Source organism: Lepidochelys olivacea (genome assembly GCF_965140295.1).
Source record: "Lepidochelys olivacea isolate rLepOli2 genome assembly, chromosome: 22".
NCBI lineage: Eukaryota > Metazoa > Chordata > Testudines > Cheloniidae > Lepidochelys > Lepidochelys olivacea.
Window position 1 is genome coordinate 8,190,089 of NC_140432.1, and position 16,264 is coordinate 8,206,352.

The 16,264-nt window shown below is 45.6% G+C and overlaps 1 protein-coding gene across 8 annotated transcripts in view; it reads right to left on the minus strand.

The window, feature by feature from the left end:
- Positions 1–16,264, minus strand: part of KCNJ1 (potassium inwardly rectifying channel subfamily J member 1) — a 61,450-nt gene that overhangs the window by 33,717 nt on the left and 11,469 nt on the right. For 2 of the 8 annotated variants that reach the window (XM_084612031.1, XM_084612030.1), the window contains one exon: positions 1,301–4,939. The exons of 2 other annotated variants lie outside the window; for them this stretch is intronic. In XM_084612031.1, coding sequence (XP_084468157.1) covers positions 3,800–4,918 — 1,119 coding nt within the window. In that variant the 5' untranslated portion in view covers positions 4,919–4,939 and the 3' untranslated portion in view covers positions 1,301–3,799. Of the gene's footprint in view, positions 1–1,300; positions 4,940–6,163; positions 6,232–11,798; positions 11,821–12,468; positions 12,711–16,264 lie in introns of those variants that run through there. 4 more of the 8 variants (XR_014709285.1, XR_014709286.1, XM_084612033.1 and 1 more) reach the window with 3 other exon arrangements.

Below are 16,264 nucleotides of genomic sequence, written 5' to 3' on the forward strand. Positions count from 1 at the left end.
AACCCAAGAGGAGGTGGCTAGTGGGCCTTTAACTTGTCTTCTCTTGTCCACTTCATTCCCTTTTTCTGTCGGTTTCTTTTCTCTCTACTCGGTTGGGTTTTTTTTCAAGCCAACTTTTATTTCCTTCCTTTGGCTGACCAACCACTATAGGGAATCATCAAAACCACGCACAGATAGCTGAAGGGTGCCACGGCCAAGGATGGTCCTTTCTCCTGGTACAGAACGGGTCGGGGCCCCACTGGCAGTGCAGGGAGGAAACTAGTAGAAAAGAAAATATAGCCTAAAAACCAAGGGGGAAACCATCCTGACACTGAGATCTGCTCCCGTTTTACAATTACGATGATTCAGAGGAGCCCCAGTCATGGCCAGGACCCCATTGTGCAAGGCGCTGTACAAACACAGAGCAAAAAGACAGCCCCTGCCCCCAAAGAGATTGTGGGATTCCTTGTGCCTTGTGGGATAGACTTCTAAGGGCAGTGAAGGGAGCTCCCTCCCGCTGAGATCTTTCAAAGGGATCTGAAGAACATGCAGTAGGGAGCCAGCCAGCCTTGGTATTGGAGAGGAACTAGATGGAACCTACTGGACTGTTTCCAGTCCTAAGGCCCCAAACCAGCAATGGGATTCTTTCCATTTACTTTATTGGGAGTTGACTCAGGCTCTGGAGTTTCAGTGGCTCTGTCAGCCTTTGTAGAATTCTTCCCTTTGTTCAAGGGGAAACAGAATCTTCTTAGTTTTAATTCTGAAGGCAGCCTGGTGTTTGTTGGGACAGCATGGTATAGCTCCTCCCTCCGTGGGCCTGGGCTGTATTCCTCTCAGGGGATGCCATGCAAGTGGTAGCAGTATGGGAAGCTTGTAAATGCTAGACTAGGCTACATCTAGGGAAAGGACATGAGTGACAGGATGGCCCAGTGTTTAGGGGTTGAGAGACCTGGGTTCAAGTTCTTGCTCTGCCAAAGATTTCCTGTGTGATCTTGAGCATAGCCTCTCTGGGCCTCAGTTCCTCATGTGTAAAATGGGGATAACAAGGCTTTCGTATCTCCCAGAGGTGTGGAGAGAATGAAAATTGTGAGGTACTCAGATACATGGTGGTGGCTGTCATATAAGTACCTTAGACAGACTGAGGAAGTTTTACCATCACGACACTGACATGAAGCAAGACCATTTTAACAGTGACATTTATGAGGTTGCAAAACTGAACCACCACCAAGGTATCGGGCAATTAGTACCATGCAGGTGCTAAAGGAGGTTCACTCAGGAAGCAGGCTAGATAGAGACCCAGACAGTGGACAAACTCAGCATGCTGTCTTCTATGACATTTATTTTAATAACTTACAGTGTGCTCATCACTGTTGCATCTGGACGCACAACATTAAAACAAACATCTCTTTGTATCCACCTGCACTGAGTAGCAATGCTAACCCTTCTGCCCACAAGAAAAAAATTAGTGGGTGGGTGGGTGAAGGAGTGGAGACAATATACAATGAAGGGTTGGTCACTCTTCATACTTAGGGCTGACTAATCTTCAAATGCTTTACAGGCATTAACTAATTGTTCCTCACAACACCCCTGGGAGGTAGGTGGGTACTGTCATCCCATATTACAGATGGAGACCCCGAAGTATGTGTTAAAGTGATTTGCCCAAAGCCAAAGAAAGAGTTGCTATGAGAAATGAGATTGGGACATGAGAGTTCCTGGCTCCCTGTCCTATGCCCAGATCTCTACACTACACTCCATCCCACTCATTCTCAAAATAACTCTCAGTATGATTCTTGTAATTTTGCCTGCTTAATTCTCCTTTTCCGTTCAAACTGTTCAGATCTGTTAGCATTTAGAAGGGGATGAAGTAATATCTTTCATTGGACCAACTTCTGTTGGTGAAAGAGACAAGAAGTTGGTACAGTAAAAAATATTAACTCATCCACCTTGTCTCTCTAATATCTTGGGACCAATGCGGCTACATCGACACTGCAAACAGCATTTAGCATGTCATTTGCATCATAACCATGTTCAACATGGACTTGTGTTGATTAAACTGATGGGGAAAAGCCCCAGGATCACCCACGCCTCTTTGGTCCATCATTTGGACACTCAACAGTAGAACTCAGTTGAAAAAACAAGGAGGGCATGGTGAAAATTTCACAAAATGTTGGCTGAAACTTCTCACTGGTGTTTCAAACTTCACTGAAAAATCAAAATTAGAAAAATGTTGACCAGCTATGCTCAATATACTTTGCATACCTGATTGTTACTGATTGAAAGCTCAGTGTCTCATGCCTGTGAATGTTTTGCTTGCATAAATGGGATGTATGATTTATGGCTTAATCCAAAGCTCATTGAAGTCAATGGGAATCTTTCAGTTGACTTATTTATTTATTATTCAGTTGGTTTCAGCCTTTAGATAATTCAATTTTGAGTGTCTCTGCATCCTCATTGCTAGTGTTGTAGGCAAAGACCTATCATGCTTCAGAGAATAATATATTTTATTTTTGTTTTGCATATAAAGTATCTTTTTTCTTAAAAGGATACATCTAAAGCTGATCAAAAAAATGTACAATGGAACAATTTTTCATCAGAAAAAGCAGATTCCAAGGAATCAACACGTTCTCCATGAATATTTCAATTCCATCAAACCATTTTTACTGCCAGCCCTGTCTTTCCCCAGCTCCCAGATTGCCTGGACAACTGCCTCATGGGGCCACCTGACCTGCCACGCAGTCAGCTTTCTGGGAAGTCCTATGAGAGTGAGTCAGTCAGCTGGGAGCAAGGCAAACAATTCTGGTTTGGTTCTCCTAAAATGGAATTTTTCAGACTTTTTCCTCCTGCAAAAAAATTTAAATTTTTGACATTTTGTTCTGATTTGGAACAAAAAATATTCTTCCACAAAATCAAAATATTTCATGGGAAGGAAATTCAATTTTCTCGCCAGCTCTGAATACATCATCATGACCCAAACTTTTCCTTTGCTTCTAGCTTTCCAAGAAACTAGAACCTACTAAGGCTTCACTACAATAGATTAAGAAGAGTCAAACAGAGAAAGAAAGAAGAGATCCTGGGGTCAAATTTTCTAAGGAACCTATCTCCCATTTTCAAAAGTGACTTAGGCTACTAGGAGGAAATCAGTGGGACATAGGCTCTAAGGCCCAGTTCCTCAAAAGTATTTAGGCACCTAACTCTCATTGATTTCAATTATGAAAATGGGGTTTAGGCTCCTATGCCACTTAGGATATGTCTACACAGTAGCTGGGAGGTGTAATTACCAGCTTGGGTAGATGTACATGCATTACTTCTGCTCAAATAATCCCAACTGCCCTAGTACGTAACTAGGGAGCCACGTAGGATTGTAGATGTACATTTAGGCACTTTTGACGATTTTTTACCTATCTCTTCTTTTCACATTTCATCCCAAGAACCCGCTCCTCTTCAGCACATCTGAAGCCCTCCCTGTGTCTCTTCTTTTAAGGCATGTTGTCAGACTTGCTTATGGCTCAAATGCCTTTGGGAACTTAATTGAGTGAGTTGGACATTCCAATTTAGCAGCTTAAATGAACATCCCGTAGGTATAAAAAATATATATTCTATGAAAATATATTTATATATATATATATAATGCAGTTAAATAGCCTCTCGAAGATCACTGGTGTGGTGGTCTGCTTTGATTTAATTCTTTTGAGAAATCAGGAGCTATTTTCATGTCAAAACAGCCCTGTTCATTTTTCTTCTGTGCTACTAGGTTATTGGGCACCTCTGTATTGAGTTTGTGTTACAATGAAAAATGCCCCAGTCCCATGTGCATACAGAGCTACATTTTTGTGTCGCTGGTTTCACTGACTTCTGATAGAATGAAGCCAGGGTTGTCGTAACCTCTCTTTGCCTTCGCTTTAGCATCCTTCTCATTGTAGAGGCAAAAGGCACAGTGAGGAGTCTCTACTTCCACGGTCTTGCTGAAGTTGTGGAAGTCTACTCTATATTTCCCTTCCTTGGTCTTGGACACGATGGGAGCAAAACGGTAGCCCCAGAGTACCTCCTCTGGGATATAGGATGTCCTGACCTGACAGGTAGCACTAGTGGCTTCCACTGTACCATCTAAAAATACCACTAGCTCAAAATCCTGCTGGAGGATGGTTTCCACTGACATGTGGAAGAACGGGCTGGTCTTATCAATGATGTGGTAAATAGTCAAGGGAGAGATGAAGAAGAGGTTCTCATTGCCAGCATCCACCACAAAGTCTATGTTGACCTGGTCCAAGATGATAGTCTCTCCTTCTGGGGTGATGGTGGTCTTCAGAAGCTTCCCATAGATGTGGCTCCCAATCAGTAGACTCTTCCTAAGGTTGGCCACCCGGATAAGGAGGCACAGCTTGCCGCCTCGTTTGCTAATGACCGCATTCTTGCTGAAGGTGATGGTCTTGGCCCGTTTCTTGGACCTAGAAATCTTAGCCAAGATAGCACCACACATGAAAGAGTTGATGATGACCCCAAGGATAGACTGGAAGATCAGTAGGAAAATGGCAGTGGCACACTGCTCTGTGACATACCTGAAGCCATAGCCAATGGTAACCTGGGTTTCCAGGGAGAACAGGAAAGCAGAGGTCAAGCCGTTTATGTTCTCCACACAAGGGGTGTGGTTTATGGAAGGACTGAATTCAGGAAGATCTTTATGTATATATGCCACAACGTACCAAAGGAGACCAAATAGGAACCAACTGCCTAAGAATGCTGAGATGAAGATGGTCATCTTGTATCTCCATCTTAGGTCCAGGATGGTGGTCCATATATCAATCAAGAAGACAAACCGTGACTGTTCTTCCACGTTCCCAAACTCTATGTTACACCTTCCATCTTTAGATACCAGCCTTGCTCTTCGGCGACAGCGTTCCGTCAGATGGCTGGCAAAGCGCTTCCGGAAGTATTTGAACATTCCCTCTATCGACAAAGTAGTCTGGACAAAGAACAACATTTTATAAACATTATGGCAGGTGATAGTTTTATTTACAATTGGAGAGAGAGGAATGAATCCTGTACAAGACTTAAGATGTTGACTTGCTTATGAAATGTTATGACATTAGCACACTGGCCTTTGGCCATTTGGGAAGGATTCCAATTCATATATAAGGAACCAAATGTGTTCTTACCCCAAGGAGCATTCCAGTGAAAAACAATAATAGCAGTTTGCTCAATAAGCTTTGCAAACGTGAATGAATTAAATCTCACAACCCCCTGTGAAGCAGCTAAGTATTGGTATTCCCACTCTCATATGAAAAAACTTGAGGCACAGAAAAGTTAGATGATTTTTCCAAGGTCATACAATGGCCATAATTTTCAAAAGTGACTAGTGAGTTTAGGTGCACAATTCAAGACCCCTTAAAGGGGCCTGGTTTTCAGAAACTGCAAAGTCTGGATATGGGGATTTTCAGTCAGCTGCTGAAAAGATAGAGGGGCCAGTCTCAGCAATTTTGTATCTTTATGTATCAGCATTAGAAGAGGAGGGAATGTGAAATGGATAATGAACCTTGGGAGGGTAGGAGGAAAGATGGAGAAGGACCTATACTAGCAATGTGAGATGTGAATGTCCGTATAGTTATTGTTAATATGCCTATTGCTCTACCTGAGTGCAAATCTCAGATCCAGCTTCAGGTTTCAAACTCTCCCACAGTCCAAGATTGGCTGGAATTTGTGTTTTGGTTCAGGTCCATCATTAATAAGAAATGACAAAAATGGAAGGGAAGGGGAGTTTTCTGCCTTCCCAAGAGATACTGCTAAAACTAAAAAGCCAGATTCTGGCCTCCTTCCTCTGTCTCCTTGTTCATTTGGTCCCCTGTGACTGGCAAACACTAATAAGAGGGACACAAAATATGAGAGTCACTGATGGGAAAATAGTAGAGATGGGTTCAAACGGCAAAATTTGGGTCTGGGTTTGGAACCCCTCCAGAACTAGATGTGGAGTTTTGATTCAGCCCATTATAGAGCTAGGGACTAGCTGCAAAATCCAAATGCAGATCTGGGTTCAGATTTTGAATTGCCCCAAAATTCAAGGATGTTCTGATTCACGGGCTTGATTTGGCTTGTTACAAAAAGACTTATTTGATCCAGTAGCCAGTCCTCCTGCAAATGTAAGATATAGTTCCCCAGAGAGAGGACATATTAGACTAACAGGCATACTAACCCATCATAGGAGTGTACAGTATGTACACGTACTCAGCCTTTGTTGGACCACATTCTTCTCACACAGCCAAGTTTCATTTCATTCTCTAATCATATTTCCTGGGGCCAAAGAGTTTCAGCTTAAAAACAACTGAAATAAATTAAAATAAAAAGTGAGGCCCTGTGGGAAATGCTCTCACTGGTGATTCACTGGCTGTTCCGAGCTTAACATTACTGCGTCTTTTGAGGACATTGGGTCCCCAACTGCGCAGAGATGTGTGTATTTCACAGGGCTGGAGCCTGCATGACTGACCATCTGTTTTAGAGATACCCAGCCCTGGAATAGTAGGAATGGTGCAGATCAGACTCCAGACTGAGGGGCATTTGGCAGATCCCAGGGCTGGAACCTCTACATGGTGAAGCAAGCCAGGATGGGTGTGCTTAGGTAGAGCTTTGTGTTCCACATTGTTCTAGATCCCTCACCATCACTGGCATCAAATCAGACACCCAACAGAAAATGACATTAAACTTTCCCCCGAAAAAACTACTGGAGTCTGAGATGTTGTGGTGGGGGGAGATCCCCACGCTAGCCCTGCAAGAGCCGAATTGAGCCAGGTGGGCCCAATCAGCTAATTAGGCTGCAAATGGGAGCTTTTGTCTGGAGGCAGCTAATTAGAGAACAGGCTCACCTGTGCCTGTAAAGTGGGCTACAGACTAGACTGCTGCTGCTGAGAGAGGGCAGTTCCTTCCTGGGAAGAGGGAGAAGTGTTTGGGGCTGCTAGGGAAGGCAGGAAGAAGTCAGTCCCTGGAAAAAGGGTTCTTGGAGCAGGGACACCCAGAGAGAGAAGGGGAGCCGGGTGTGGTAGGCAGCAGTCCAGGGAAGGAGCAGTGAGGGCTGGGAGAGGAAAGCCCAGAACTGCTGAGTTGAGTGTCCCTGGACTGGAACCTGGAGCAGAGGGCAGGCCCAGGTTCCCCTACCAGCCACTGAGGGCAGTGAATGGACCCACTGCCTAGAACTGATGATGGACTGAACCCTGGAAAGGGGAATGCTGGAGGGCTGTGTCTCAAAGGAGACACTGAAGGTCCTGGAGTGAGAGTAGCTGCAGACCCGAGTTGGAGTAATGGCGTCCAAATTGCGGACGGGGGCGTTGACCTCAAGAACTAATCCCCAGAGTGACCAGGAGGAGGCACCAGACTGGAGGTGAGTGGATCCCTCCGTGACAGATGTCTGCACCTCTGATCTCTGTTGGGGGACAAAACAGCTAAGGTCGTGTTTCAGCTCCTTAGCACTCAGTCTTGTTCTCTCTGAACTCAGAGGGAATTTCATCATTGCCTTCAAGAGGAGCAGGAGCAGCTCTTTAATGAAGGCGGTTGACTGATGGTTAAGGAGGGAGAGGCGCCTCAGGCTATTGTATTAGGTCTTTCACCTCTCGTGTGCTGTGGTTTGGAAAGGAGATGAACTGGGTCTCTTAATAATCCTTAGATATAACATTATTTTAGTGCCTAATCTGTGGCTCTCTTTCCCTGGCCCAAATTCTGGCTGGTGGTACAGAATCCCATCATGACAGGTTTCAGAGTAGCAGCCATGTTAGTCTGTATCCTCAAAAAGAAAAGGAGGACTTGTGGCACCTTAGAAACTAACCAATTTATTTGAGTATAAGCTTTCGTGAGCTACAGCATCCGATGAAGTGAGCTGTGGCTCACGAAAGCTTAATCTCAAATAAATTGGTTAGTCTCTAAGGTGCCACAAGTACTCCTGTTCTTTTTGAGAATCCCATCAGCAATTCTAGCCTCTTGCCTACTGACATGGCCACCACACAGGCTCTCTGCTGTACGAGCCACGCAGGGGATTAGAGCGCATAGCACAGAGGATGGATTGTGGTCTGCAAGTCTCGCTCTGTAACGTCACCTACGTGTACACGCACCTACATGCACGTTATTTATGCTCCTAGTAGGAATAATCAGGGTGGGGTCCCGCAGGCCCACCAACAGGGGAGGCACAGGGGGCAATTGCTCAGGGGCCTGGGTGATTTAAACAGGCCCGGGGCTGCCACCACTGGCAGCGCAGAGGGGCTAAGGCAGGCTTCCTGCCCACGCTTGCTCCACACCACTCCCAGAAGAGGCCAGCCAGTCCCTGTGGACCCTGGGGAGGGGGTTTCCATGCGCTGCCCCTGCCCCAAGTGCCAACTCCGCAGCTCCTATTGGCTGGGAACTGCGGCCAATGGGAGCTGCAGGGGTGGTGCCCGGGCCTCCCGCTGGGGAGCCACTGCCAGAGGGGTATGCCAGTCACTTTTGAGAGCAGCCCGAGGTAAGCGCCGACCCCCCTGACTCCCTCCTGCACCCCTGCCCCAGCCTAGAGCTGCATCCCGCACCCAAACTCCCTCCCAGAGCTCACACCCCGCACCCAAACTCCCTGACCTCTCGCCTCCTCCCGCACCCCAACCCTCTGCCCCAGCCTAGAGCCCGCACACCCTCCCACACCCAAACTCCCTCCCAGAGCCTGCACCCCGCACTCCCCCCTGCACGCCAACCCCTGCTGCAGCCTGGTGAAAGTGAGTGAGGGTGGAGGAGAGCAAGCAATGGAGTGAGCAGGGGACAGGGCCCCGGAAAGAGGCATGACGGAGGCGTGGTCTCAGGGAAGGAGCAGGGCAAGGGCGGGGCAAGGTTTGCACAAGTAGACAGTTGGCAACCCTACCGGCATGTGGAAGCCCTGGCAATGCCACAAGAGCTCACCCAGCAGCGCAGCCGGCAGCTTGCTGGGCACCAGCCAGCACAGGTGCAGCACTGCCCAAATGTCAGGCGGACTGCGTCCGTTCGGGCATGGCTTGTGCGTGCGTGGGGGCCCATTGCCTGCCCTGCCCTGCCCTGGGGCCCAGAATTGCTGTGGGGCAGACCTGGGGTCATGGATGCCTTTTCCTGGGTCTTCTGCCAGCTAGAATATGGGTGCAGTTAACACTGCTTTGGCAGTATATTTTGGGGGTATTTCCTCCAGGAGCCATAATTTGGCCCTTGTATATATACCTGGGTTTGCAAACTCCCATAGAATGGGCTACATGTTAATACATTGTCTGATGGACACTGCCCCTCCCATTCCACGTCATCACTCAACAACCCTGTGACAACTAAAGCAATTGATTCTGTAGGAAAGAAAGTTGTTAATGTATTTTTAGTTTATTTTAATGAGAGCGGGCAGCTGGAAACACCATAAATTATGGCTCTTGGAGGAAATACCCCCCAAATATGCTGCCAAAGCTGATGAATTAGTATTCTGTGACCTATCACTGGCTGCCTCTACCAATGTATAGTGATAAAGAGAGGCTGCAGAAAAAAGAAGGTGGCCCAGTGGTTAGGGAAGTAGTCTGGAACCAAGCAGACCCAGGATCCAATTCACTGTTCTGCCATAGACTTCCTATGTGGACTTAGGCAAGTCACTTAGTGTATGTCTACAGTGCAATCACAGAGTATGACAAGAGCTAAGGGAGATGTATCCAAACTAGCTTTAATCTAGCTAGCTCAGGAACTGGAGCACTGTGCCCATCAGCATGGGTTAGACAAGCCCACATGGAGTCCTGGGTAATTACTCAAATTAAAGCTAATTGGGGCATGTCTACTTGAGATGCAATAACCGGCCCTTCCCACCCCCTGATTGCAAGGTAGCAAAACCCTTAGTCGCTTTGTGCCTCAGTTCCCCATCTGTGAAATTGGTATGCTAGCACTTTCCTACCTCACAGAAGTGTGAGGGAGGTTAAATACATCAGCATGTGAGGTGCTCAGATAATACAGTGAGGAGGGCAATGGAAGTGCCTTAGACTAAACAACAATAAATGGAAAAACACATGAAAGAAAATCAAAGATGAAAGAATACAAATCAATTCCATCTTGCAAAGCTGGCAGCAAAAGGCACCCTCTGCAGCCCTAGTTCATAGCGCCAGCCCCTGATGGGATGGACGTGCTGCTGTGTCTCACATGGCTGCATTCTTACTTTGGATGTCCCCCTATTCCTGTTAAAACAGGAACAGAACTAAAGTAGCTTTTTACTGTTTGAAACTTCTGCTGCTGAATTAATTGGCTAGGGAAGGTACCAAAGCAGGTTAAATTTTAAACAGACCTCAACTGGGGAAGAGGGAACAAGGTCACTTTCCAAGCTCTCCTCCAGTTTTATTTCCCTTGGATGCTTTTAATGCGTTCTTGTTAAAATACAGCTTGGACAAAAAGAAAAGGTTCCCATGCAACAGACCATTCCTTGTAGTTTCCCAATAAATACGTCTTTTTTCCTGCTCTTCTTCTGCCCAGAAACATGTGCCTTGAAATCTCATTATTATCCCCCATCTCTGGCTCTTGTTTGTGACAACACTGTGCTGTGGCATTGTGATTGCAGGTGTCCACTAGTCAGCACTTACTGGGTTTGCAAAATGGCCTGATATTACTCATTGTTCAAGGTCTGTTTTACACACACCACACTTTATATAGCGGATCCATAGCAGATACCCACCTGCTACCACTCCTAGCTAAAGGATGTAGTCCTTTAACTCGGGTGGTAGAAGTCTGTAATGAAGGTCCTGGTTTGAGATCCTACAGTCAGCCCAGACTGCAGGATGTTACATAAATAGCCACCAAAGAACATATAGAGGGCAGGATCCTGCTTCTTTTGAAATCAGTGGGAATTTAACGAGCGAACAGGATTGGGCCCTCAATTCAACAGAATAAGCACGTAGGAAGTAATGAGTAACCGCATCAGACTATATTCCATGTTTTAGACTCAAAGCCTGGAAAATAAATCCCAAAATTCCTTTGCCTGATTCCGTGTAAGACTTTAGGACTGTTTTATGAGTCTAGCTCAAGCAATCCCAAGTAGATCAAACCGCCTGAAGAATTACACCCTTGTCTAGGAAAGGTGACAAAGGAATTCACACTTCAACAAACTTTTTCACTCCCACACACCACTTGCGTGCACTGATTTGCTTCAGCAAGAGCTAATGTTCCCTTCTCTATAAGTACACTGCAAGTATACGTCATAGTTCGTCTAGAGAAGCTTATGTAAAGCATGTTGTATAATATACAGGGTTCTCAAGGTCCCTTTGGTTTAAATCAGCAAATAGTAACCCAAGTCTGTCTTAGGTAATATTTAGCATGGCGTATTTACTGCTTGGGCAGATCATGTGGAAATATTGCTGTCTTTCTATTCATACAAGTCCTTGTTGCTCTAATCAGTGACGTTTCTGTCTGTTCCCATATAGAAGGTGCACTGCAACACCCGGACTATAGAAGGTGCACTGCAACACCCGGACTCTTAAACAATGGGGCATTTAAAAAATACAAACCCCATCACCCTAGGTAGACACCCCTGGTAGTTCGCTCCCAAGGAACCAGAAAGCTCCACGGCTGTGCTCCAGTTTCACGTTTCACTTGATCAGTGTAATAAGCAGAAACCTTTATATTTCTATGAATTAAGGTTCCTGATCTCTGGATTAATTGCCAACCTCTCCCCCATCCTCGCTCCCTCCCTCCCTCCATCTAGGATCTCTGACAAATGCCCAGAATGGTATGGCTTTCTTCCAAGCCTCTGTTGCTATTACAGATACTTCTCCCACCTCCCTTCTTTTCCCTGAAGTCCTGCCCACTCACAAGCAGGTAACAATAGTCTAATATCTACATACCAGCTGGAGTTCTTCAGTGCACCCAGAAATGTAACTGAATGTTCCTCCCCTTGTTTGTTTGTTTGTTAATTGTTGTTGTTGTTGATTTGGGTGTTTTCTGGGTAAATCCTTTGTACAGCATTGTGTGCAGAGCATGCTAATCCAAGGAAACAGTTTTAATCTGACCCACGTGCAGCAATTTAGCAGAATCATGAGTGAAGACAAGGGAAAAGATTTGGGGGTTGGTAAGTTTGGTTCAGATCTTAGCAGGAAAACATGTAGCCCTTTAAACCCCTTTGGATGGGTCCTACCACCCAGTCTTGCATTGGATAGTACCTTACCCCATGGTTTCAACTTCATCCAGAGAAACGTACTATTCCATGTGAGAAAGGGTGGCAAAATCTAGCCACTGTGGGGAGAGATCAACAAAACTCACTGAACCTGAGGTTCTTGGCAAAACACACGGTTGTGAGGGGCTCCAATGAAGTTCTAGGAAGCTTAGGGAGAATAAGGGGAATACAGAGTTAAGGGATTATTCTTTACAGCCTTGGTCTTATCTTTCCAAAAACATTTCTTTTTTTCCCACCCCCTTCTGTCTATTATTTTCCTTTGCTGAACATGCTCTGGAGAAACTATGCCAAATACCCGTGTCCTAATTCCTTCCAAAATCCTTTTTATTAAAAAATGCTCGTGAAATTCAGAAGCAGAGCAGGCTGCGCATTGTCCACCAGTTGCCGTTGCCAGGGAGTAAATGCTAGGCGGCTGTGAGACCCTCGGAAGGTACGGCACGTTTTCTCTTGGCTCTCTGTCCAGGGAAGCCTAGGAATTTGCTTGTTGCAGCAGCTTAACTGTTACATCTTCCCCACTCCACCTGCTGCTTAGATCACAAGTTCTACAAGCATGTCAGGGCTGCCAGAGTGAGGTGGCCCTGTGCTGAAACAAACACAAGTACAGTAAGAATATAAATCATGACTAAAATAGCCTGTTCGGCTACATCCATAGTGGTAACTTCAAACAAAAACTTGCGACCTGGACATGCTACGCCCTCAACCTCAAACTTTGTAGGGGTGTAATACCACCCCAGCTCTGGATATGAATTCTCCAACTGACCCTTAGCTCTGTGCTGGATTTAAATCCCAGATTCAAAGTCCTCTGCTGTACTTTTGGGTGCATCTGAATTTCAGATCAGGATTTGAGTTTTCAGGCTTGGGAACCTAGTTAGCACTAGTGTTGCAGTTTAATCAAGGGTTGAAATTGAGCAGGAAGTGGGGAGATAATAGCTTAAAATACAGTATTATAGAGGGGCTTCTCTTGCTAAATCTTTCCTGTCTGACTTGTGTGCCCCGTGGTTGGCTGAGGTTGCACCAATCAGGTCCCGGAGGTCCCATGGATAGCTGATGTCTGACCCCAGGAGGCCTCGAATAGACCTTGGGATGGTTTATGTGTGTGGCCCTGTGGTTGAATGGCACAGGCTGGACTCCAGTGCCGCTGCGGATGGAATAGGGATGCCCTTGGCAGTGTGGGCTGGAAAGTCCTGTGGGTGGTATGTGTCCACCCAGAGGCACTTGAGTGACCCTCTGGATGGATGGTGTATGTGCAGAGGTACCCAAGAGGTTCCATGGATGAATGGTCTGGTCTGGAGGACCGGATGGCCTCCAGAAGGATAGTGCATGCCCACAGCATTGGGGCCCAACAGAGCCTGTGAAAGGAAGCTGAACACTCATGGCAGGGAGCTCATGTGGCACTCAGGAACTGGGGTGTGAGGAGCTCCCTGTCCATATGAGACCCAGTTGAGCCCTACATGGATAGATGGAGCATGTCTTGAAAACTTGCAAATTCTGGAAAAGCTGCTGTCTCCTGTTCTAGCCACGCTCCCTGCCAGGCCCGAGGGACCCAGCAGAAAGCTTGCTGGAGCACCAGCATCACCATTAAGCATTTGTTCATGACCGTGACTCCCAACATCATCGGTGCAGTGGCATTACCTCCTTAGTGTTGAGAGACATGCGAGTTCTGCCTGGGCAATGTGATCCATCAGTTCGGCTCAGCCTGCTAATCCAGGAGTCCTGGCCCAATTCCCCTTTGGGTGATTACATCCTGCCAGCCTAAATTCCCCTGTGGTTTCAGATGGACACAGCAATGCTCTTTATTCCCTGCCTTGCCCTCGCTCTGTCATGTAGTGTTGCTGTGAGCTGCTGAAGAGCTGCTCCTTTCCATTCCACTGATGCTGCACTTCAGTGGTGGGTGCAGTGATTCCTATATGTAGCTTTTATATTGGTTTGTAAAGCGTCCTCCTGGATGAAACATCCACTAAAAATATAAACCATTATCTTTATAGGAGGCATCTTCCATTTCTAACAGAAACCCATGATCCCATCATCTGTGGGAGCTCAATGGTAAGAACAGAGGACTGGAAGCCAAGACACCTGGTTTCTAGGCTCAGTTCTGCCACTGACTTACTGCATGCCCTGAGGCAAGCCACTTAAACTATCTGTGCCTCAGATTCTTCTTCTGTAAAACAGGGATTAAAATACTTTCACAACACCCCATGTGACGTAGGAGGCTGGACTGACTTATATTTATAAAGTACTTTGAGTTCCTGTGATGAAAGTCTATATTAAAGTACAATGTCTTCATCCTCATTCAAGCGGACATTACTGTAAATTCATGCATGTACCTTTTTGTGAAAGGGTTTTTAAAAAGCACAGTTTTTGAGGTTCCAAGGTTTCTTCTTACATTATTTTAATTACTACACTGACACCTAGATGCCTCATTGTACTTGGCCCTGAACATACATCTGATAAGAGACAGTCAGTGCCCCATGGATCTCACAATCTAAATAGGTGAGACAATGGATGGGAGAAATATATTATCTTTATTTTACGGATAGGGAACTGAAGCTCACAGAGGTTAAATGATTTGCCCAAGGTCATACAGGGAGTGTGTGGCAAAGCTTGGAATGCAGGTGTCCTGCGTCCCAGCCTAGTACTTACTAGACCATCATTCCTTGCTATTTACATACATAATAACTTTAAAAACATCATGCTGGTTTGCTTCCCTGATTTCTCTCCTGCTGAGCAACATGAGGATATGAGCAATGTGAGGTATGAGCTGAGCAATATGAGGATTTGCAATTCATAATATGCCCAGTGTGTATTGGTTGAGGAGGCAGGCTTTGGCAGGGGAAATTTGCAGCCTAACTAAAGGAATAATTCATTCACAAGAAAGCTGCCAAATGGATACATGCAAAAAAATGCCATAGTAATGGAGATCCCAGCAAATAATGCTCTCTGAAAGGCTAAGAATGCTTACACAGAGCCTCAGATTAAAATGCATAGATGCAGATGTATGTATAAATGGTCTACAGCAGTAAGACTATTACAGTTACTATTCTCACTGTGAATATGGCAACACAAAGGGAATGCAATAACTGCATTCATTAGAAGTGGCAGCTTAATGCCTGGAACCAAATGGACAGAATTTGACACTTCTCATGGCTGCAGACAACTCCCGAGCTGGAGGCAGTTTATAGATGGTGGCATTCCTTTCTCCTCTGCATCCCACGGGGGGAAGAAAGATCTGTGTGGGCTCCTAGAGATGGCTGATCCTTTATCATCTCCCTATGGCTCTGTCTAGACAGAATCATTTGCTAGTATTCTTCGGTAAGGATGGTGTCATTGCCGATAAAGGGGTTCCATTGTTTGTTATTACTCATGAGACTAAATTAATTCCCTAGCCACACTGGAGTCCATATGAGTTGCTGAGTCCTTTATCAGTTTAGAAGCATAAAGGAACCAGCAAAAGAGGATACACTGAAACAAACGTTCTCAAAGTGTGAGATAAAATGAACAGAGTGCTTCAGTTTAAAGTGACTAGATTTTTTTTCCTAGCAGTGCTGCAGCCTGAGGTGATCAATTATGCACTCACCTACTGTACTGAAGGGACTGGCTGAAAATTTTCCATCTAAACCTTTTTAACAGAAATTTTTGTAACTGAACACTTTTTTTCACGAAGTGCCTGCTTTCCATGGGAAATTTCAAATCTTCATTAAAAAAACAAATGCCTGAAAACAAAATATTTTAGCCAAAAAAATATTTTGATTCCACTATCCTACCATGACGCCTCCTTGGAGTTGTAGTTTGATTTCTTCATGTCCCCATTCTCCTCTATGATCTGGGCTTACCAGCCAGATTACACCTTCCATGATGCACCTGGCCAGAGACTCCCAGGGTGGGACACTGTGGCGCACCATGTGAGATGTAGTCCCCCAGGGAGCCTGGCTCATTGAGAATGGGAATACGAGGCACCTGAACAACAACTCCCAGGAGGCACCATGGCAGCATTTCCAAATCAAAATATTTCAGTTTTTGATTTTTCGCTGAAAAGTCACTTTTTTTCATGGAAAACATCAATATTTTTTTTTCCTTTTCACAGACCTGTTCTGGGTGGGGGAGCACCTTTTCTAACCATCTCTGGTCTCCTCATCTTCA